Genomic DNA, 25252 nt, shown 5'->3' on the forward strand with positions numbered 1-25252 from the left:
CTCCTCTGTAATATATTTCATGTTTGACTTTCTTAAAGGTCACAAAGGAGAATAAATGATGTCATTATTTATGGAGTGAGTAAAATGATCATTTGTAAAGATGAACTGCATTGCCTTGTAATACGTCATCCTTTCTAGTGAAAGTAAGAATTGTTGTTGGGTTATCCACTTGAAAAATGATTACTGAAAGCATTCTTTCCTGTTGGTATTTATAAAAGAAAACACTTTGTTGTGTTATTTAGATACATAAAAGGTATTACCATAAAACAGAACTGAAAAATAAATTAAGATAATTTTTGGAGGTCAACAGCAATCACCTATTTTAAGCACACTGCTGGATATGAAGAAATATGGCCTCTGCCTTGTCTTCAGTTATTCAAAATCAGTAAAGACAATTAAAAAGACTGTGTTCATACATGTCTCTATTTCATACAGAAATGCACTTAAAATTTCTTTTATTCAAAAAAACTTTGGGTACATTGCAGCAATTTACTTGGTGGAAAGCTACTCCTAAATCTTCAAGGCTTTTAAGTGGTTCAGTAATATCTAAACATGAAAAAAAAAATCCAACAACCCCACAAAAACCTGTATTCCATAGGACATACCCCAGTTTTCAGCAAGCTATAGAAGTGAGCACTGAATGGAATTTCTGACTGATTGTAGAATGGGAACAAGCAATCTTCTCCTTCTATGCTTTATTTGAATTACATGGTGCAGTGTTTCCACAGAGCTGCCAGGATCTGCTGTACACTCCCACAGCCAGACTCTCCTGTGATGTCTTTTCACAGATTTGATTTTCTCAGTGGGAGGTGAATAAAACAATAAACATGTGTACAGCAAATACTCACCCCACTTAGCCAAGCCCGTGCCCGGCTGGATCTGCTGCCTGCTGGATGTCATGGTGCATAAATCCCCTAATTGCACAGTGAAAGTCACATGTCTGTGACAGAAACTGCTCATGAAGGCCTTTTATGAGCTCTGGAGTTTGTTCAATGTTATCTGTACTTTTCTAGCTGTATTTTGAGTGACTTATGCAGCCTCCCACAGAAGAAGCAGTAAATGAATGAAGTTAAGCACGAGCATGGGAAATTGTGCATGCAACAGAGAGCAAGCAAAGATCAGAGTTTGTCATGTTTCAAAGAGAATACATAAACAACTGGTGGTTTACTTCAAAATGTGTCTTGCAATAGTAGTGATTATTGCTACATAGATTTATTCTCTACTTTCAAACTAACAGAATTACTTTTCTTTCTCTTACAGAATAATGATATAATCTATTACAATGCAAAAGATGATCAGAATGATGTAAGTAATATGTTTCATTTAATTTCATTGCCTGTAATCTCAGAAAATTAGGGGAATGAAAATATTAATGAAACTCTAGGAATAGTATTTAAAGATTGGGCAGAAGCAAAAAAGCAAGAAACTAAAAAAAGGTCTTTAAAAGCTTCCTCAAGAGCCAGACCATATTTTATGTTTTAATTCTCAAAGTCTGTCTCCTTTCATACAGTTTGAATTACTGGTCATGCAGAAAATGTGCTGGGACAATGAAGATCCTGACAGCAGAATAATTCACTTTTTGAAATGCTATAAAATCATAATTATAGAATTAGAGAATCAAAATGATAAATGTAAATAATTCAGTTCATTCTGCAGGAACCATTTTCTGGTCTTATTTTCCAGGATCAGATGATGTTGTTCTGTATTCTTTGCAATAAATCTTTTACATGAGGAGGAAGAAGATGTGAAATGTTACTGAATAATTATTTCATTCACATTGTGATCATTTATGTGACTGTAATAAGATTTGGGAAAACTGAAAATCAAATCACAAGATTTAGACTAAATGTATGATACTTCAATTCCTGATTTACTAAAACTCTTACTTGAAAAAGGTTCAAGTCTCATATCTACCATTAACTGTTAAAAATCTTTATGTGTTCTGCAGACAATATAAGCTGTCTTCACCTTCACTGGAGATAATACAACTGCTTGTCTTCATTATAGATTTAATTTATAAGACCATAGACAAATGTTGTAAATGTATTAATCAGAATTGCCAGCATGCTTCATTTGCACTTTTTAATCAAGTATACTTTAGAGATTGATGGCATCACTATTTAATGGATGCTTCTGCTGTAAGGCAATTAAAGAAGGTACATAGATCATGTCAAGCAGAATATTTTATATGGTTATATAGAATTATGAGTTCTTCATTTCAGATACCACAAACTACTGTCCTGAGTTTTAAAGTTTGCATGATTTAAGTAAAATTCATTAGAAGGAACCTAATTTTGAAATGTATTATTCTATTCTCATTAAATTCACCGGATGGCAGGTGACAATCTTCTCTGGAAATAAAACTACAAAGCTTAAATATTGGATTTTTAATCTCAATATACTAGATAGTAAATGTAGATTGTGGTAAGAAGTAAAAACTCTGGTGTATCTGTTATGATCAAGTAGTACTGGGAAAGGTCTTCAGATTGTTACTTTTAGAACCAAAATAAAAAATCTGTTAGGCAAGGCAGGAAAGGAAATACTATTTCAGAGTTTAGTCTTTGTTTTTTTTTTTTATTTTATTCAGGACATTTATTTCCCTTCAATTAAAAAGTACACACACACACACACACACACACACACACACACACACAAAAACAAACAAAGTTTGTCAGACCAGATATACTGTATTATTTCTGTTTCAGTTTTGTTTTTTTTTTTTTTATATCTTTCTGAACATTCATTAGAATAAAGTTTATAATAAAGTTTATCGTTGAGATGTGATAAAGACACAATGGTCAGTTATCTGATAGTGATTTTTTTTGAGAAGACCTTCATCTAGATCTCAACTGTGTATGTAAACACCACAGATTCGTCCCTTCTCCTGACTGAAAAAAAATGCTTGAGACAGCTTTTTTCTTTAAATATTTAGAAATTTTAATGAAGTTGTGTCTGAAGCACTGGTTAGTAAGATTGTTTACCATCCATTCCTTTCTGTGTCTAACAAGTCCACACTTTTTTCCTCTTCCATGCTCTAAGCCTTCATTTATTCACAGGAAATGATATCATGTTTATCTTTGAGTACAATCAAGAATACTTAGTAGCATAAATTAATTTATTAAAATTAGATATCTGAACTAATCCCTGTGGGTATCCCTAGGGAGCTGTTCAGTTTGTTTTGAGACAGATGTCTAAGGTTATCTGAACTGAATCACTTCTAGGTGTGTGTTTCTCTGTAAACAGGTCCCTGTAACAGATCCTTTTAGATCTTAACTTTTGGATGCTGAAGAATTAGAAGAAATCAATCTCACAGGTCTTGCCTGCCAGTTTTTATTTGTCTCCATTCCATTACAGCCTTTTCAGAAGAGCAGTCCTCCTAAATTCTGTGTATGTTTTTGGTGTATGTTTATATGCTGCAGGACAGTTTCCTTTCCTTCTTCCCATTCCCATACCACATTCAGGAGATCCTTCCCTCATTTCTCATCTGCTTTCTATATTGGCCTTTTCCAGTCTAATGACTGGGCTTGTTTGTACTTAAAAAAAGAAAAAAAATAGATAAGCCCATGAAGGCCAATCATTCTCTGGCCTTTGGATTTCTCAGTGTCTCAGATAAAACAATCAATTTGTTACCCTGTAGTCCATCAATCAGTAGTAGACCTTTTGTACTCTTTATCTTACAGCAGCAATTATATTCTGCTTGCTTATTTCCCCCTCCCCCCCAGTGCTCCGTGTAATGTGTGAGCACTTGATGATAATGAATGAGTTTTATCCTCACAACAAGGTAGGAGGTATTTTATTCCCATTTTTTATATCTTATAGGAAGATAATGGCCAAACTTGTCATTTAGTATAGTATAGATCTCTCAGGTTTTCATTCACTGTCCTTTTCCCAAGAACCCTTTCAGTTTGATATATTGCAGCCTGTTTGTGCACTTTAATTTGCAGGTGTCACCAGCTTGTTGGATTTGGACAAATGCTGCAGTGCTTTCATTGGACAGCTGAGTAGTCCCACATTAAGCTGCTCTTTTCAATTAGTTTTTATATTGCTTTGGCTGTTTTCTCATCTTGTCCTTTGTACCCCCACCTTATTGATACTAATTTTGCTTCACTGCTCAATTCTTTCCTCTTCTTTTTTTTGTTTTTTTGTTTCCATTTTATTTCCAGTAACTTCATGTCTGCTTTATTCCTAAAACTATTTTTTTTCTGTTTCCTTGTATTCAAGTAATCCACAACTTGACTGTACACTGAATTGCTCAATTGTTTAATTTTCTTATATGCTGAATTCCTTTTCTGACATTTCTCTCATTTCCTCTTTGCATCTTGCTCCTTTTCCCAATTTTTTTTGTTTAATTTCTTGTTTTGGTTTTATAAACTTGTTCCTGGACAAGCTAAAACAACCTAAGGAAATGATTTTTTTAATGATTTGCTGGATAGAACTAAGTTAAACAAATAAAGAAATGTCTATATGAAACCAGCCACACATCATTGGTAGTCTCCAGTTCCCTGTAATCCCAGGACATTAATTGGGGGCAGCCAGTTGTATCTCCTGGCAGGAGTTGTGTCCCTAGTTAGCCCAAGTGATTTATTAGACACTGCCTTCATGCAGTCTCACACTGGCTTGCAGTCCTGGCTAACAGAGCTGTGCTCTTTGTGCAATTATTGATCACACACTAAGTGACAGCAACATGTTTGCTTTTCTTTTACTGAACTAACTTGGAGGCTTTAAAATTATGGGTCCCTTTGGACAGTAAATATCTGCACCAAGTGTGAATTCAGAATGTGACTAGGGGTCCATGTGTGGGTTCCACTAGAGGGAAAAATCCAGAACATTCCTAGGGTTGATTTTAAAACAAATACATTTGTTTATTGCTTTATGATAAAGAATGAAGAAATCTTTTAACACAATAAGCTGTCTGTGCCATGTTGTTTAGGAATTTCTCCTAATTCAGTAATGCCTTGTGTTTTTGGAATAATTTGTGAAGCATTAGCTCTCTTTGAGCTTAAACTGCAGCATAAATACAGCTATCAAGTTGAGGCTTTATAAATACTGATAAAAATTGGATCTACATCAAATGGAAAACTATTTTAAAAATGTGAAAGGATAATTGGTTTTGAATGTAAATACAATTTTCGCCCCTCAACTTTTTCTTTTTTTTTTTTTTTTTTTTTTTTAATATGAAGTGAAGAATAAAAATTGGGCAGAAGTAAGCAGAGACCAGAATGGTTATCTAAAAGGCATGCTCTTTGTGGGTCTGCTTCTTCCCAAGAAGAGACTTAGAGATTAAGAGATTAAGAGGCATTGAAAGTGGCTTTGGAAGTTTAGTAAGTCTCTGCTTAGAGCCAAGTCTTGTCTTTTCTACTGCATTATGGTATCAAGGTTGAACAATCTGTTTATATGTCCACTATGATTAATTCAGTAAAAAGAAGTCTATTAATGAAATATCCCAGGTTTACTTGTAAACAAGTCTGAACCTACCATGGATCTCATCAGGGAAATGCTGTTTTGTTTTGTTGATTCCCTCCAGCCACAAGAATTTGGGAGTTTCCTGGCTTTTCTACCTATAACATGCATTGAAAATGGCAGAATAATTTAACTTCTACAAGTATGATATTTTGTGTGTTTTATAGCTGGACATCAGAAAATAAAAAATGTCCTCTGTAGGCCAGTCTTTCAGGAGCTCTGTGTTTGGTGAGGTGGAGCCCTTGAGGGGGAGATGGCACCTGAGTATGGTCAGGTTGGAAGAGGATCAGGAGCTGAGGTGGGCAAATGGGGGACTCTGTGGTCCAGTCTCAAGGCTGGAAGATATAAAAAGACTTCTAGAGACTGAAAGAGTGATGCCAGATTTCTGCAAGTCCAGCAGCTGAAAAGTGAGAGTGATTGTAATGACTGGCCCTGACACTACAGAGAAAGCTGGGACAGGGACTGCTTTTGCATCATATCCAACAGATACAGATTTTCTCTGACTTTTCAATGTCTTTAAACCTGATTCTGATAAGATAAAACCTTTATAAAGCTCCCTTTTATCTGCATATGTAAGAGCAGTTGTGTCTCTGCTTGCACTGTGTTTGGATGCCAGCATGCAAATAACCAAATCAATGTCCTACCACCTGGGTTTAGTTAAAGGTGGGCTTCAAAGCATCAAGTTTTATCTGAGATAAAGCTCCTAACATTCCAGGATTCCATAGACAGTGAAGGACAGGCATCTCCAGTAAGAAATTTGTCACAAATCATTTAGGATGAGCTTAAGGGCTAAGCTGTAGAGGTTGTGGTTTCCTTTTGCAATAAGGCAGCCCAGCTAGAGTAACCAGCTAACTTCCTTATCTCCCTTAGGTCTCTTATTGCCTCTGCTTTCACTGCATGACAACCAATATGGTTTGACATTACTGTCACAGCTATGATGTGCTGTATTTCTTTTCATCTTCACTTTGTCCTTTACTGCTTCAATACCAAATAAATTTATAAAATGAGTCATAAAGAATTTCTGCTACTCATTTATGATGAATAAATGGGCAAAGTCTATGCCATAGAGATTGGGAAATCAAGTTAGATAACACTATAATATTTGTGATTTGCACACCCCTGCAAGAAGGTGCCAACAAGTAAATGTTGTACACATAGCATATCTCTTTAGAGCTTATTTTTATGATTGCTGTTCCTCATGTGTCTAAGTTGCACCTTTTTTAGATTTAATTTCTTCTCTGTCTGAACATACCAAGGTTTTTCACCAGCCCATATTAAGGAATACTTATACATATTTACATACCTAGTTCTTATATTTTCTGTTTGTCATGTCTTTTGATGGTATGTGGTAGAATTAGGCATGTGAAAATTTTATTGGAAACAATAATTTGGTGCTTGTTCTAGACAAAGCTTTTTTACATTCTTGGAGAATGATGATATTAAAATGGGCTAGTGACTAAATTTGTAAATAGATTGAAATATTAATTGGGTGTTGTTTGATTCAGATATTTTGAATTTGAATTTTTTGAGAACTTGGGCTGCATTTTTTCCAGGTATTCTGATTCTTAGAAATATGGCATGGATTCTATTGAGTTTTTGTTTGTTCTGGTTCCTCATTGTAATGGGTATTAGCTGCACAGACAAATGCCCTATTCTAGCCTTTTTTTTTAGATATAGACAGAGGACATTTGGACAGGGTTGTTTGCTCTTAAACTGACCTAGACTGTGAGAGGGAAAGAAATCTGTGCTAGTGTAAATTATATCTTTCATAATGAAAGACTGTCAGAGTAGGACGGGTGATGGACCAGTGTAAGAAACATTTTGATAACTTTAGAGAAGTTTCATTAGAACAAAAATTTCTAATCTATAGTAAATGACATATTTTTCAGCTAGATTTTCATTTTAATTCTATATATATCTTGAAAACGAACCCATAGCTTTTGGTACTGTAATGTATTGCTTGGAATTAATACTTCAAGTTTATAATAAACCTACCATTTAATGAAATGAGGACAGAAAATTTGATATGTTTGCATTGACTCCTTTACTCATTCCATTTTCTGGAAGAACTCCCTAGTTGTTGTACTTTTTGGTTGCTGAGGGTATTCCAAGCCTCTTTCCTGTGCTTCCCAAATGTGCAACATATTCATGGATTTTATAACTTAGTGTGTTCTAGATAGCATAGAACATACTTTGGTACATATGTTAAAACAGTTTAATTTGAATTAGCATGTTTTAAAATGAACTGCCATGAAAAGGTAGATCCATATTTTATCTTTTTAAGTCTATTTAATTTATTTGTACTACTTCTTGTGCATTGTGGTGTATAATAAAAATAGTATTTATGGCCAAAATACACACTTATTTCTGTAGGGAAGGCACTGTTATAGAAATGAATTATGTTACAAGACAATGCACAGGATTTTATATTTCATATATGGGAAGGAGTGAGTAAGCAGGAAAACCATATTTTTATGGTTTTGTCTTTGATCTGTTGCTCTCCATTGAACTTGGAGAATGTTCAGGTTGTTCATTCTCCAGCTTTCATCTGTTCATTCTTTATATATAAGAGGACTTACTAATATTAGTAATTTCATGGTATTTGTTCCTCCAGATTTTTTAGGAAAATTTGAGTGTCCTTGCTGAACTCATTTCTCTCTCACATCAGGAATCCTGTGTTATCTGACAGAGTGGAAACCATTGGAACTGATAGTGAGGGCAAGATTGACTTTGTCTGCTTTAGGACCAAGAGTTTTATTCATTTTTTAAAGGGGAATGTGTTCCTTTTACCAAGTATCACTGGGAAACATTCAGGCCTTTCCATTCCAAGGTCTTAGAGGTAAGCTTGAGAACAGCCCACAGGGGAAAAAGGGATTCCTTTGAGCTTCCCATTGCAATTATAGTGATATATTGCCACAGGAAGCAGAGGTTCTTACTTTTATTTTTTTCTTTCCTTTCCCTTTTTTTTTTAGTAATATGATTAAAAAAGTAGGTGTCAGGTTTATATTCTTTTATTCAAATTTGTGCAAGTCTTCCCATCTCCCAAATGAATATATGTTCAAGCTTGAAATGAAAAATACATGATAATGAAATAAATGACTGCCCCAAAGCTATCTCCCACCTATCTGTGAAGCAGAGTTATGAAATAATAATGGCAAGAGCGATAACTGTAGTTGCCAGTGTCCTAAAAAAGATGAGATTGTTCTTAATGTGGAGAGTCCTACCTTGAAGGCAAATTTGCACAAAAGAGCAGTGCTTGAAGTCTCCCCATGGAGGCTGAGTTTATGCCACACCAAAGATCAGAATTCAGCCCTAAAGCTGGTGATTCATCAGTGTAATGGAAGATTTCTTGCTTCAGGATATTTCCTACTGATATCAAATGCATGAGTGATAGCAACTGCAGTGAATGCAGTGTAATTGTTTATTGGTAAATAAAAACAGGACCAAAAGCTGAACTTGTCACGGGATGTTTATAGCATTTGAGGCAGTGATTTTCAGCAAGCACTTTCTTGCCAGATCCCAGAGTTGTATGAGTGTTCTGATGTGTTGCTTTGAAATGTGTGGGTCACATTGAGACTTGTAAGTTGTACAAAACAAAACAAATGACTCAATCTGGAGTTTTCATTTCCATGTCTGATCCAAGGTGGAGGTAGGCTTTGAAAATTCCAAGTCAGATCAAGAATCCTGGAAAGAACCACTTAGAGTATGTAAATATTCAAATGGAGTTCTCTGTGGTGATGTTGTGTGTAGTGCAGTGTAGGTGATGAAATGCAGGTCCTGTTCCTGCCCTGCCCCTGACTGCAAACAGGAGCATTTCTGAACCAGATGATGCAATCTGCAAAGGGCCAGATCACATTCCCTGGTCCTTCCACCTAGCCATTCTCAACATGTTCTGTCCCTTTTGATTTTTTGAGAAAAGGTGGGAAAAAAAAAAAAAAAACAGATTGAAAAAGGCAATCATATCTATTATCATCAAGTGGAAATCTTCCAGAGTTTTTAGTGTTGGTGTGCAAAACAGGGTGCTAAAGGTATTTTTGCATCTCTCTTTATGAAAATAAATTTTAATCTAGTGGGAAATCACATTGCCCAGACCTAAAAACTTTGGAACTCAAACTTCAGCTGACCTTCTACATAAGTATTTTAATTTCCTGGCATTTTAAAAACTCTTTCAAGATCTACAGATTGTGTCTTCTTCCTTTGGTTGCACTTTCTTTTTCTTTGTTTTTTATTGGCTTTCTTCTGATATGATTCTTTACTTGGGCAGATTTTCTTTCTTAAGCTTCCTTTAGTTTCTGGGAATGAAATTCTTCTGCAATATTACAGTGTTAGGATTTCACCATACTAGCATTTTAAATAGTCATATTTAAATAGACTTACACAGTGTTATGGGATTTTACTTAAATTGTGGTATGGTGTTTAGTCTGCAGGGAAAGTCAGTGGTCCATAGGTCAGTGCATGGTTTAGTGTTACCTACTGCCTTTTCCTAGATGCAGCTGTCATTTAATTAGTGAAAAGCTGCATTAAACTTTTGTGATCATGAATTACCTTGTGATGTTTATATAGTGTTTTAAGCCCCATTAGTGGAGAAAAAATAGATTAGGAGCCCTTCTGGAGGGCATGTAGTCCAGCCTCCTTCTCAAAGCAGGTTTGTGCTGTTAGTTATACTGTATTGACACAGAAGAGGGTACAAATTAAGAAGAAGGAACAATAAAAAAATATTCTGCTGCAGGATGTACAAAATCTAACCTAGCCATAAGATAAGAATGAACTGTGAAACAGGATCAGTTGATGGCTTAGCAAAGCATGGCAAAGACAACTGCATCAGATGAAAAAATCTAATTAATTAAAGGTTCACATTCAGTTGGTATTATAAATAATTCCTAATGAAGCATTATGGTGATTTAACAGTTCTTGTTCTCCAGGGATATGATCTTTAATCAGATGTGGGGATAGTAAAAGGTAGACAGGGTAATTTATACCAATAAGAGAAGAACAGTCCCTAGTTTGAAATTTAATTGGGTGATGTATGAAAAATCTAAATTCTCTAGAGTGCATTTTGGTTTTGAAATTTAGATACCTAAGTATTTTTCAGAACTTTTGTCAACAAAGGATTTTTTATTTTATTTTATTAGATATGTTTAAGTACACTCATGAGATGTGGAAGATCAGTGAAAGAGGCTCTGAAATTTAAAGGATTTTATTTTTTTGGTTTAACTAAGAATTACCTCGGTTTTTCTGAATTTTTAGTAGCGTTTCCATCAGTTAAAGGGAGATTTGCTTTTCTTGTGGTATGTTCTTATATTCTCACAGTTGTCTAATGATAATATTTTATCCAGTCAAGCCATTGTTACAGTCAGTGCTGAGGTAGGCAGATCTGAGCAGCTCCTGATTATTTAAGGGCAGGCAGGAAGATCACTCTTGGTGAACACTTTGGTCACAAAGCCCTGAGTTTTCCCAGACCATCACCCATGTGGAAGAGGACCAGGGTGGGACACTCAGGTGGGATTGCAGGTCATGATCCCCAGTCTCATGACCAGGATATGTAACCCAGGAGGGATAAGGAGCTGTTGCCTGAACCTTCAGGAAGGGAAGGGATGGAGTTAGAGACCACTGAGGGCAGTCAGACATGTGTGTGTCCACGGGAGCAGAGGAGATGGATCCAGGTGATGCCATTGGGAGGCAGCTCTCCATCATCCTGAAACACTGTGGGGATTGGAGAGGTTTTCAATGACCTCAGGGTGGGGAAGTCACATTTATCTTTAGGAAGATAAATAAGTCTTACATTTCTTATGTGTTTAAATATTTAAACACGCATTTCATTTTACCTGTCATTGTAGCTCAAGAGAAAATAGGACAGGACAGAAATGATTTTTTGCATACTAATATTGCTGCAGCAGACTCTGTGTAGATTTTAGTGAAGGTCACATGCAATCTGTAATAATTAAAAAAATAAATTTTCATCAATTCCTTTATCTTTTAATATTAAAGGGTTTTTTTCTTATCTTATTGAAAAATGATACCTTTTAAATGTTCCTTTATGTCAGAAATTAAGAAAATTATAGAAATATATAATTACCTGAATGATGGTATTTAAGGCACCCCCATAGATGTCAACTCTTTTAAACAGAAGACTTCCAGAAGCTTGGATTTCTATGTTGAAAATTTTTCCCCCTGAAGAAATTGGGAAAACCCATATGTTTTCATCTGTTTCTCTAGAATATAATTCATTGAAATGTTACAATATTTTCACATGATCATAAAATAGTTTTGATTGGAAGGAACTTTTAAAGTTCACCTACTCCAAGCCCATGCATTAAGCAGGGACATCATCAACTACATCAGATTGCTCAGAGACCAAAGCAACCTGACCTTGAATGTTTCCATAGATGGAGGCATCCACCACTTCTCTGGGCAGCATTTCCCAGTGTTTTCTCACCCTCATCTCTCAATACTTCTTCCTTATATCAAGTCTGAATCTACCCTCTTTGAGTTGTAAACTATTACCTTTTGTCTTGTATCAAGAGACCCTGCTAAAAACAGCCTGTCCCCATATTTCCAGTTCTTTACATTTGATCAATTGATTTCATCAAGGATTTATTGATTCATGAAACCAAAATCATGAACCATTGAATTCTGTGAATAGGTCAAAATACAAATAAAAAGAAAACACTATTATGTTTGAGACATATAATAATTTTTTGCCTATCTAAAAGTTCTCATTAGAAGCTGTGAACCATAAAAGTCAGATAAATGAATGCATAACCTCCCCACATGGTTTTGTACCATCCATAAAATATCATATGGTCTTGTATACAGTAGACAGGGACAAGCCTGTAAGTAGCTGTATAGAAATTATCATAGACAAAATATTTCTGTATTATAAATTAGCCTAAGAGGCAAATAAATACTTCTAAATTATTTTGACTTTGTGTTTGGTACATTCTGACATTACTCAGTTGTCAGAATGCTGGAAATTAAATTACTTCTATAAGGGAATTTATCTTTTTTTAAAATATCAATACTCAATGCAGAGTTCCATAACCAACTGATCCATTAGAAGCATATGGAACCATTGAAAACTCTGAAAGCAACTCTTATCTGTATTAAATATAATGGCCCTTGAGGATGACACACTGACAAGCAAATATAAATTATTTCCTTACTAAATTCCCTCCTAGTTCCCTTTCTGAAGCTACCCAGACCCTACTTATATTTGAAAAAAAAAAAGTTCCTTATGTTTATATATGTGAATATTCATATTTATATAGTCTTATGTTTAACACCTCCCTGTGGTATAACAGAAAAATATTTTGGTTCTTCTGAGCCAACTGTTTTCTTGTTTAGTTGTAAGTCCTTTATTTATTTTGTCTCTAAGAGTAGGCAAAAGGATGTCACTTAAAATCATCCTGTTGCAAAGGGAAGACCAGAGTGCCCCAGTGACACAGAGTGAAAACAAAATAAACTCTTCACAGGTCCATCACAACCACCTGAATGCTCTCAGCAGTCTTCCCACAGCTGGAAAATCACAGCTAGTGAAAATGAAATAAAAAATGTTATCAGAAGGCAATTCTCTCATTACATTATCTGAAATGCAGTAAAAGTGCTGTGGCTGTTAGAAATGCATTTTAGCTGCTCTTCAGAATTAACTCCCAGTCCTTAGGAGAGCTGTCCCCAGCCCTTGCTTGCTGCAGGCATTTGCTGAGTTGTGTTCTTCCAGCAATGGTCCATTTTTTTCTCTCTGTTAGGTCCAGCTTTACTTTTTAATGGGGCCACAAGCATTTCCAGAGGGGCTTTTTATGTGGTTCTACTGGATTATTTTCCTCAGGGAGGAAAAAAAAACCAGGAAAACAGCAAAACTAACTAAAACAGAAAATGAATAAAAGAGTAGAGAACTGAGCATAGGAGAAATTCTGTGCTTATTTTGTATGTTACAGTTTCATTTGTACAGAGTAGATCTGGGAGATAATTAAAAGAAGTGAGCCCCAATTGTATAAAAATTTACATTTAGAAATTTCAGCAGATATTCAGAAATTCAGAAATAAAAACCAGGCTGAAAGCTAGAGATGAAAATATAAAACTTCCAGAATTCTGCAAGGTAAGACAGGAAGGAATCACTGAGGAAGAAATTGGGGTGTTTATTATTTGCAACAATTATAATTCCATCTCTACAATCATACTTTAAAATGATGGTGGTGGGAGAGTCAGGTATTGTGCAGAACACAGTCCCTGGATATGAAGGCAATGGAAAATACTAGCAACCAATTCCTTTCTGTTTGACATAAATATGAAAGCAGGCAGGTGTCATTAGTAATGACTGAATATCAGTTCAGCAATTGAAAGAAATCTACTTTTCTTCTTTCATCATGATGCTAAATCTGTTATGATGCTTTGAGCAACTTCTAAATTGTTCCTGAAAAGAATCTGCTTTCCAAAATCAAGTGAAGACTGCTTCACTTTGGTGGTGAGTTTTTTTTGTGTTTCGCTGATGTTTTGGGGTCTTTTTTTGTAAGTAGTGCCAGCTTTCTGGTTGTGAGTTTTCAACATGTGCAAAAAGCAAAAATATTTTTTATAGTAATGGAAAAGCCTTCTCATTTCCACAATAACCAGTATTTTTCAACTAAACGAAAATGTAATAATAGAGATAGAAAATCCACTCATCTTTTTACAGCTGGGATGATAGAAAGTAACTGAATGCTGTGGAAAGGAATCAGGATAAGTTTGGCTGCAGTGAAATAGGCAGCTAGACTATGTCTCAATTCCTTGAAATGATCTTTATGAATTTTGTTTTAATGGATGTTTTTTTAGACAAATTTTTCATTAAAACTTCTTGGCATAAAGCTTCCAGTTAACTCATGTAAATACATTAATTTATGTTCATAAAGCCCTCTAGAGAGAAGTTGCATTGTTTCTGCTGTGTACTTGGCTTATAAAAAAGATGCAGAAGGTACCCTCCAGTTTATTGGACATCATGCCAAGAAAGATTTAGAAATAATCACAAAGAATAGCTGCAAAAACCAAAAAAACCTCATTACTTGTGTTTTAGCTTCTATATCAATTTCCGTTTATCCTGATGGTGAATGACAGACACATAAAAAAGCCCAACTTTATTTATTAACAGCAACCAAAAAAAAAAAGCCTTAAAATGGCACAAATGTGAACTGAAAAGAGAAATGAATTTTATCTTCCTCTTAAGAGAGGAAGAAATTGGTCTGGAAATTCATTGCAGCGAAATGAGTGAGTTATTTTGCTGACTGTCAGTGGTAGGTAACAATGTAATGCAATAAGTGAAGGCCAGGTTTGAATAGATAGAAAATTAATCTTCAGCCACTGTCTCCTGTGGGATTTTTCTGTGCCAGCATTGATTGCATTTCAGCTCCTGACTTGAGAGAGAAATTGGCTGGAGTTGGGTTTTAATTATATTCACATGCTGGATCACTTTCCATCAAAATAGGTGTTTTGCTCCTTTTTCCTTTTCTGAGAACAAAGTTTAACTGGGTATAAAACTGTACCAACTGACACCACAATCTGTCAGGCTTTTCATTGAAATGCAAGATTAAAATTATTAATAACATTTAGGTTTTCCTTTTTAATCATTCCTTCTTTTCCTTTTTTTTTTTTTTCAGATTTAAGCTACTTGAAATTCAAAAGTAAATGCAAATTAAAACCAAATAGATTTATTTTCTATAGAAGAATCCACTATAGTGGATAAAAATTTCTTGTCAGGAGTTCAGCACTAATTTTCCAGAAATGATTCTGATACTTTTCTGTTGTGTACCGAACTAGTTCAGACACCTTTAGATTTACAGAACAAATTGTTCCTAGGTGAGGGTAACTTCGGAATTTTTACAGGATTTTGTTATTTCTTTGTCTTTGGCTTTTGGGCAGACTGATGTATTGTTTCAGTGTCAGAGCTGTGCTTCACAAAATACTTCCACAGGTCAACAAGAGCAGTGTGAAAACATCTACATTACTTTATGTAGTTTTAAATCCTTTGCATGCATTATTGAAGTTGAGAAGAGTTTTTAGATTAATGTTTTTTGATTGGGTATCATGTAATATTGGTGGGAATAACAACAGAGTCAGTCACAGTCTTTTTCAGGGGGACCTGTGTGTCTGTGCTATTAGAAATTTGGGAATTAGATTTTTTAATTTTTTTTTTCTTTTTAATTTTAAGGCATTCAGGTCATAATTAATTGAGTGGTTTCAATTTCAACAAAGTTTAATCAGATTTTGGCAGTAGACATGAAGCTTCTTTCATAGCATATGAGTGAATGGAAGGACTGAAAGAAAGGTTGTAGTTATTAATTGGAATGAAATTACAATATCAATGAAAAGAAACATGATCATTTTATGTTGTGATGCTTCAGGAATTTCAAGCAAAAATCTAAATATATTGTAATACAAAAACTTCTGTGCATGACCTGCTAAGATGGACTGGATAGAAAAATGTGTGAGTCTGGGGATTGCTTTCTGTAGGACCAAAAGTTGAACTTTGATGAACTTTGGCTAGTCAGTGCATTCCAGCTCAGAATATTCCTTGATTCTATGTTCACACCCTCTCTCTTTTACCATACCCATTCCCTCTCATATATTTCTTGTGGAAATTTAGTTGAAATAAATCTTTTGACATTCAATCATTCACATATTTTAACGTGGTTATGTGGCCTCATGGTCCCCAATTATTTTCTGAAGTGTACTGTGAAAGTCTTGAAGGTTTGTAGTCATTGCTACTAATTTTTAGAAATAAGACTGTTCGAATGTTTTTTTAATCAAATGACTTCCCAACAAAAGGGAGATTTTGCCACATGAATGATTGACTATTGGGATTGCATTTGCATAATTAGACAAACTCATTACTTAGAGCAACTTGAAGCTAAAAGATAACTTATGAAAAGAACTCCAGAATTTTGTAATGTTTTGCATGCCAGTTTTGGGGCATGAAAGAAAAAAAAAAAAAAGGGATAATATAGAAAGCAGAAAAACACCCAAGCAAACAACACAACAAAAACCTATGAAAAATTGAACCAAATTGCATTGTCTGAAGCTGTCATAATGCTGTGTCATTTCAAATCACACGATGCATAAACTGTTACTGATCCTGGCCTCAGTCTGCACCCTTCCAAATAAGTTATAATGGTTGTGAGCCTTGTCTGGCTGCTGGCTGCCCACAAATCTGTCACATTCTCCTGTACCACCACCCTCCTGCAGCAGTGGAGGGGTGAGGAAAATAAGACCATAAAAGACTCATGGATTGAGATAAAGACAGTTCAATAAAGAAAAGCAAAATCCAAACATTGAAGCAATGGAGATAAAAAAGATTAATTCTCTACTTTCTCCCAGCAGGAAATGTCCAAACACTTTCTGGGAAGTAGGTTCTTAGGACACACAGCAGTTGCTCCACAAATACTCCACCTTCATGATGAATGTCCCCTCTCTCATCATTTCTCTGACCTTGCATCTTGGGTCAGCTGTGCTGGCTATGCCTCCTCCCAAAGTCTTACTCATTCCCAGAATGAGGTTAAATACTTTACAGGAAATTGACCTTGTCAGCCTAAAATGTAGTAGCCATGCTGCATAAAAATAGTCAAAATGAGTATCCAGCTTCTTTTCTTCTGGAAGTTTAGTAGACTTGTGAGATTCATCTCACCTAATTCTAGGCAGCTGTATTGCTGACTTGTACATCTAGGTGATTTGCTCTAGAGCTACTTCTACAATCAATCAAAAGTAGGAGGCACTTCTAAAGCATGATTCATGTCATGGGAAAATAGGTGTCTAATTAGGATAAGATGAATTGCACTCTAAACATCCCCATTCCTCTTCATTCACCATGAAGGCAGCCTGCAGTGATGAGCACAGCATTGTCGAAATCGGTGGCTCTCACTGGTTAGATGAGTTCTGCCCTTTGTATTTCCTAAGAAATCCTGTTCTTTAGAAACCACCCAGGTTTTTATGCTTACTTCAGGCAGCATTTGTACCTATACTTAGAGTGGTATATACTTGTTCTGTAACATTGAGATGAAGCAGATGAGAGAACATAGGCAGTTTCATTACATGGCATGTGGATAAGCTAAAGTTTATCTGTCTATTCTTAGATAATAAAGAGATAGATAGATAGATAGATAGATAGATAGATAGATAGATAGTTAGATGCATAGATAGATGGATTGATTACAAATAAATAGGTACATAAATAGATAGAGGATAATAGAGTGGCCTCAGCACACACATGCCCAACTGACCATCAGGTGCTTCATTGTCAGCACTGTTTATCAAGCATAGCGCATTTTCAAAAACTGATGATTCTATAGTATTAAAAACACCATTTTAGTTGTTTCCAATAGCTGGCCTGAGTAATCATTGAGTATCAAAGTTGCTGTATTACTGCTTTAAGTGGAACCTCTTGTTCCAGCTGCAGCAGGGACAGCTGAAGACCCTCCCACCTCCTCTTTGGCCTTCACTACCTCCTTAGTTCCACACACCAAAAAAATTTCAGCTTTTCAAAATGGTTAAGAACTAGTACAAACTGAGTGAGTGAACTGGAAGGAATCAAGAAATGTGTATCAGGGTGCAGACAGGTGAGAAAAAATAGGAACACAAGGCAGACCAGTGATGGTGAGCACCGGAGTCTTTAGGAACCTTTCTCCTTGGACAGATATAGCCAGTACATGGGATTTCAAATCCAGCCAGTAGTGAGACATGATTCAAATAAACCAATGAAAAAAACCTGATTCAATCAGAAATTCTAGGAAGACCTAATTTCCTTACTTTTTCAGGATGTACACCACTGTTTCTGAAAAATCTGTTTATGCAATATATACGGGTGGTATCATTTTTAGATTTGTGATTTGTGATGTGATATGCATAAGGAAAAAAAGTAATATTTAAGATTTGATGCAAATTATTACATGTAAGAAAAGGTAATTAATTTGCCTTTTGTTATGGTGTAAAAATTCCAAGCAGTTATGAAATTTAAGTGTGTAAGGTGTTAGGCTCAGGCTTTTCTTTTGCAGGTCTTCATTTCACTGAAAGCATTGGGAAATCAATACTGAAAGAAAGCAAACTATATACAAATATTGCTTGACCTGGAGAAACTAATTCTGTTTATATAGAAATGCAAAATCTTAGCAATGAAAGAAAAGCTATGACTTTTTTATGTAAAAAGAGAAAATGTGAGTGGCATTGTTTTTAGCACGTTTTTTAATATTTTGCCCTTTACATGTTTTTCTTTAAAAAGCCTGAAAAGAATGAAACTGAATCTGGCAGCCAAAGAATCAGACCAGTATTTGAAGACGATCCTGTTTTCCGACGGCAAACATCTTACCAACATGCAGCAGTCCACATACCAACAGACATTTATGAAGGCTGTAAGTGGCATGAGAACAAAGTGATTTTATTTTAATTCTAACCTCATTATTTCTGTCCCATTCTTACAACATTGTTTGTCTCCATTTTTAGTAGAGGTTTGCTGTTATTGTCACCGTTTCTTCTTTCAGTGCTGCTTCACAGGTGTGTCATATTAGATATATGATTAATTTTATGAATTGGTAGGTGCTGCAGTTAAAGAGATCCTTTAGGATTGGATCTGAGTTTCACAAATGTAACTGGAGGTGAAACAAAACTCTTGCATGTTCTGATGATCTGATCCATTCTTTCCATGTGCTGTTCACATTTAATACAAACAGTTCTTGACAGCTCTTCTATACACTCTGTTTGGCCTCAGGCAGGGATGAGTTCTGAAAACATTTTTAAGTATCTCATGAGCTGGTACAGTTTAGGGAAATAACATGCTGTGTGAGCTGGTAGTACCAAAATTTCATCCAGTGCATTTCTTGAATTGCAGTAACAGACTGGCAGAGAATTTGCATAAAGTTATTCTAAACTATGCAAAAAATAAAATGTATATGCACATACAGATGAGGATTCTTTAATTGTATTTCCAAACTAAGTATTTATCTTTCAAGATGGAAATAAGTCCCTGTGCTCATCATCAAGCAAAAATCTTTACACAAAAAGACATTTCAGCATTCAATGGATCTGCATAGTTTTTAAAAGGCCGGGAGAAAAATTAAATCTTATTTCTATTTTTAAGTTTTGATTTTTTGAATTTAAGGTCCTAATTTCAAGTATGCAGTCTTTTTCCTCTTCTAAAGTCTCATCAAGAGGAAAGAGACCCTAGTGTGACCTGAGCTTTTTTAAATTCATGGCCACAGTTGCGTGCAGCTTCCATAAATGGCACGGGGATGAAAATGGAAATGTCAGTATGATGGAGGAAAGAATCATAGTAGCTCGTATTCTTATATGGTGAGCTTGACTGACAGACCTAAAGGATTATTCTGGGATTCTGGCTTTAATAAGTGCTAAAGTGCACCTTAATTGTAGGATTACAGAGAAGTGACAGGCCATTTCCTCTTTTTTTTTCATTTTTGAAAGAGAATTGATTCTTCACTGTTAAAATGTTGAAAAAACTCGTCTCCAGTTGTGAGGATATTTATAAGTGCCATGTAAACTTTGGTATAAGATTGTCATCATAACAGTACATAAAATGTTTTCTTGTTGTGTTGAACTTAACATTTTAAATGGAATTCCTGAGGACACATATCCCTTAAAAAATGTATACTATGAATATTCCTATACAGCCCATAAACCTGAAAAGGAAGACAGATTATGAATTCCACAGGAACGGTATAACTTTAGTATCTAATAAAATGATAATAGCATTTCTGGACAGAGAAATGTATGTGCATGTGTAAAATATATGGTTTGTGATTCTTGGGTCTGGTTTTTATATTAATTACCAGAGAAGTGGAAGCCTAGAAAATTACCAGAAAGTCTTTAATTCTATGTCAGAAAAATCATGTTGTTGTGTGGCTGGGTAACTTTTTGTTACAGATGGAATTTTCAGAGATAACAGCTTGAGAATACCTAAGAGTGACAGATTTCATGTCGATAAACACAAAATGTTCACCAGGTTCTATTTTATAGTTACAAAGTTCATGTGTCATCTCAAACACAAGTGAGCAATTGTGAGGTAGTCATTCACCAACAGGTTTCCAAAAGTAGAATTTAGTGTTGTTCTTTTCACATTATGATCTACAAGCAATTTTTTTTACTCTAGAAAGACAGATAAGGTGTCTTGAACACTGTTGTCATTTTTCTGCCTGTTCACAGGAGCTAACCTGTCATTTATTGGGAGGTTTCAGTGTCCACTATAACAGAGAGCAGCTGTTTATTTGAAAATGCTACCTGCAATTCCTTATATAAATCCCAATCTGCTTGGAAGCATTTGTAACACAGGTATTACAATGAATCCTTGTGAGAAGCAGTGGAAGAGACACAGTTCAAAAGTTTTACAGCTTGGAAGCCAATTTTTTTGACTGAATTATGCCTTGGGAAGCAGATTTCATTTTTTCTCCTTTATTGTAAATGCTTTGCAGGTGGCCAAGAGAAACAAAGAATTGCTCTCTGAATCTCACAGAACAGTTTTCAATGACTGGATATTTGACTTGCCTATTCCTCCTTGAGATTGGTTTTCACTTCTCTCTCCTCTTGCAGCAGCAGGTTCTTGTCTCTAGGGGAGAGGGACAATTACTGTTAGAGCCACATGTGCTCAGGATTTTCACTTGGGCCTGTCAATCACACTTTTTCATGTAATTGATTATTTTCTGTAGGAAACTGGGAATTTGACTCTTAACCATAGAACCACAGCATCATTAGGGTTGGGAGAGACCTTTAAGATAATCAATATGCTATCCATTAAAATGTTTTCTATTTATGTTTAATTTCTATTGTAGGTATTATATATGAATAATAATGATTTTTTAAATTGAATCAAATAATTAATTTCTGCCCACTTATATTTTTGAAATTGGAAATTTTTTTTTGTCTAATAATTCTGTAATGGTGCATGACCTACTTAAAATCTAGTGTGGTAGGTAAAATAATATCCTTTTCTTCCTACATATATAGTGATTTTCTTTGTTTGAAATATAGAGAAGAAATTCTTTTGAAGTAGGTCATGTATTTCACCATAAAAATATGCAATACATCATAACAAAATATCCATTTACTACATCCAGGTTATGACTTTGGGAGTTGATTGAAGAAAGAAGCATTATGAAACTGTTCTGTTTTATTATTATTATTTTTTTCTTTTCCTGGATCTTGTGCTAAAACCTGTGCAGAGACAGAAGAAAGTCTAAGGAGTTAATTTACTTGTCTGTTTGTGAGGATTGAAGAAAGAAGGCAATCCCAATAAAATAGAACCAGATCAGACTTTTAATTCAGTATTTTTCAAGAGGCCCATTTAGGTTTTGAAATAAAATCAATCTGCAGCTGAAAACAGAACAGACCCTCAGGTCCTTTCTAACACATGCAGGAATTAGTCATGCATCTCCTATTAGTAATAGCTGAAGTCTTGTTCCTAAATCCTCATTAAAACTGTACCCTGCTTATCCCTAAGCAGAATATAGGAACTGCAGGCCAGAAGTAAGAGGAAATCCCTGGCAAGGTTATCCTTCCCACTGGATGCACCACATGTCCTTTCTGTCTGGGATCCACTGTCCCCATCTGTCACAGTGATTCCTCTAGGTCTGTGTCACACTGGTGTTATGGAGGTGTTAGGCACAGCACACAAACCAGGTTTGCTTTTTTCTGTGTGGTGATTCCTACCTTACTCCCTTTAAATCAGAAATAGTGCTTCCACATGTCACTCACTACTTGATGAGTGTGGAAGAGCTGATTAAAGTGTCAGGTTGAAAGTAATATGTCATGAACATGACAACATAACTTCGAATATGTTTGGGCAGCAACCAGCAAGAAAAAAGGGCTTCCCTTCTCTGAAGCCATCAAACCAGGCATAAATATTGAGTTACAAGTAATTGATGGTTCATATACCTTAGTAATAATAAAATATAAATACTGTTGCTTCATATTCCCCTTTCATGTCAGTCAAAATTTTGCTGTTGTCTAAAGTCTTGTATTTATTATATATTATTTGATATCAAGTTTGGTGGTGGATATAAAATTTGTCTTTCTAGTGGTGAGTCATATATGTAAATAATTAGTTATGGATAAAGTATTTTGACATTCTGGTACCCCAGTTTATCACTCAAGGGCAATAAAATATTTTAGAAATAATTAAAAAAAAGAGTTAGATACTACAATGATTTTTATCTTGATCAGAATGTTATTTCCTTAGTGAATTTTAAAAATGTTGTACAGTTTCTGCTAATCTTGTGAATCTCAGGCTAAGAGCTTGAAAAGAAAAAAAAAAAAAAAAACCAACTCATTTGGGAACAGCAGTCTAGTGGAAGGAGTTCCAGCACATGGCAGGAATGCTGGAAATAGATGATCTTTAAGGTCCCTTCTAATTTAGTCTTTCTCTGATTCTGTGAATAAAACCCTCAGAAATACTGGGAAATGAAACCATGAGTGTGGCAATATTACCCCTCCAAAAGAAACCCCTAATTTAAATAAACTAGGAAAAAGTGTGTTATCATTTATTTATGGAAGGTCTTATGTGTGGATAACAAATAAGAGTAATTAAGGAATCCCGATATGGATAAAGCGTTGTGTAAATATTTTGATGTTTTACATCCACATTCCTTAGATATCTAAAGACAATAAAATGTTTGTGGGCTTTTTTTTTTCTATTTAACTTCAATAGCAGTTACAGAGACACTTTTATTACCTAAATTAATTGGTTCAGCATATTTTAAGATTAGTGCTCTTGATATATTTTTTGTGATAGCTGATATACTGAAGGTATTCTCTTGGTTTATTGCAAGGGATAAATTAATAGTGCAGGCTTAGTACATCAGAGGTGAAGAATGATTGTTTCAAGTCTCGGGTTTTGTGTGTGCTCACACCTTTAAATTTGGACGTAGATATTATTTATGTCTTGTGCAGATAGCATGTGAGATTACTGTAGCTTCTGACTTTACTTTTTTCCTTTTTTTTTTCCTTATCCGTTATGTTAATCAGGGAATTATTTGTGAAAACATGTAATGAGTGAAGTAGACCTTTAAATGAATTTCAGTGTCAGCCTGTTTTAAATACCAAAGACTATGGCTTGGGGTAACTATAAAGCAAATGTTAGTTGCAGCTAAGTCCCTAAGTACTGCCTGGTTGGTTCAATATTAAACCTGGAAGGAAAATACCGATGCAGAAGCCTAAATAAAGAACTCTAGGGTCACTATTGCTTTTTATGCTCTGACAATTATAGTTGGGGTTTTTTCCCCCCCAGGTAGATTGCTAAAGCTCTCTGAATTAAATTCTTATTTGAATAATCAGCAAAAAGAAATAAGTTTTCTAACTTGGTGCAAAAGCTTGTTTCTGTCACAATCCAGAAGGCCAAACAACTTGAACAGTATCTTCCATTGAAAGGAGGTATTTATGTTTTGGTACTGGGATTAGTACCATAAATTTAAGGGGATGGATGGTCTAGCATAATCACTTGACATCAAGCTGACCATGACTTCTGTCTGAAGTTATCAAAATTTCAGATAATAAACTAGAATAGGGAAAGACCTTTTTATAGCCAAAGGTAATTTTATTCTCTTTGAAAGAATGAATTGGTTAGGCACATGCTATTTTTGGAATGGTAAGGAATTCTCAATGTAGATTTAAAGCAATCTGCCTAATACTGATGCATCACAAAAATGATACAATACCATACTCTCAGGCTGAGTATTGGAGAATCCATTTTGGCCTGGAAAATTTATCCAAGACTAACTAATTGTTAAATGTGACATAAAGTTCATAATGGAAAAAGAAATAGTGGCAAATCTGAACTAAAACACACTTCTGGTATAATTCCAAGTACTCTTCAAGACTTGTGTTGTCTTAAGGTGTTTGATAAAAATTTTCATATGTTCATTCAGAATAAAAACAGGGTGGGTTTTTTTCAGCAGTAAATTTAGAATCTAAATACCTTTGGCTTTTAGAGACACAGTTGTCTGAACACAAGTTTCTAGTGAAAGTGGGCATTCTGAAATATTCTACCCCTGAACTGAAAAATCTTTATTTGAAATGAATCAAAGATTAGCTATTTATGATCAATGTGATTAATTTAATTTGATTTATTTGTATGTATACAATAAATCTCAGTCAGTGTGAAAGAAACATAATGTGAGTCTTGATATTTAACACTCAGAAACTTTTCTGGAATAGTAATTATTTTTAAAAAATCTTTTTGAAAAGTAAGTTTTTATTTTGACACTTTTGAAAGACTCTATATAACAGAATAAATTATGCCCAAAATAATTCTTCTAGTGTTTGAACTGCACTATGTTTTGTTATTTGTCTCTAGCTGGAAACAATTTTTATTTTGATATAAATATCTGATACTAATTTTTATATTTCTATCTGTTATTTTGTGTTGAAAAGTCTTCTCAAATAACAGTTTAAGTTTAACATTTTAAGTTTTAAGATAAAAGTTTAACTTTTACATCTTAGAGCTATATTTTCAATATTTTAAATCTATTCTCATAATTTAACCTGGGGAAATTAAATATTACATTCAAGCAAACAGTCATAACTCACTAGCAATTCATTATGGGAATTTTCTCTTTATCATGGTGAAACCTTTTATCCTATACAGTAATTTGTTATAGGGATGAAAAGAAGTTACAGGATTTACTTCATGATCCTTTAGAAATCAATTTTCTTCATGTTGTTGCAGTGTTCTTCTCTTACCAGGTGCTATTTTTACTTCCAAATAGTTTTTTTCATTGAATCTAATTTGGCAGAAATAATGTTTTCATTTCCACTGCCAACTTTCTTTTCTGAGTAA

General features: G+C 34.7%; 1 protein-coding gene across 4 annotated transcripts in view; it reads left to right on the forward strand.

Moving 5' to 3' along the window:
• CACNA2D1 (calcium voltage-gated channel auxiliary subunit alpha2delta 1) overlaps nucleotides 1-25252 on the forward strand; it is a 359850-nt gene that overhangs the window by 189690 nt on the left and 144908 nt on the right. For all 4 annotated transcript variants that reach the window (XM_050986216.1, XM_030237746.2, XM_050986223.1 and 1 more), the window contains exons 5-6: nucleotides 1261-1305; nucleotides 18695-18824. In XM_050986216.1, coding sequence (XP_050842173.1) covers nucleotides 1261-1305; nucleotides 18695-18824 — 175 coding nt within the window. The remainder of the gene's footprint in view (nucleotides 1-1260; nucleotides 1306-18694; nucleotides 18825-25252) is intronic.

The sequence above is a fragment of the Serinus canaria genome, chromosome 1A (assembly GCF_022539315.1).
Source record: "Serinus canaria isolate serCan28SL12 chromosome 1A, serCan2020, whole genome shotgun sequence".
Lineage (NCBI taxonomy): Eukaryota > Metazoa > Chordata > Aves > Passeriformes > Fringillidae > Serinus > Serinus canaria.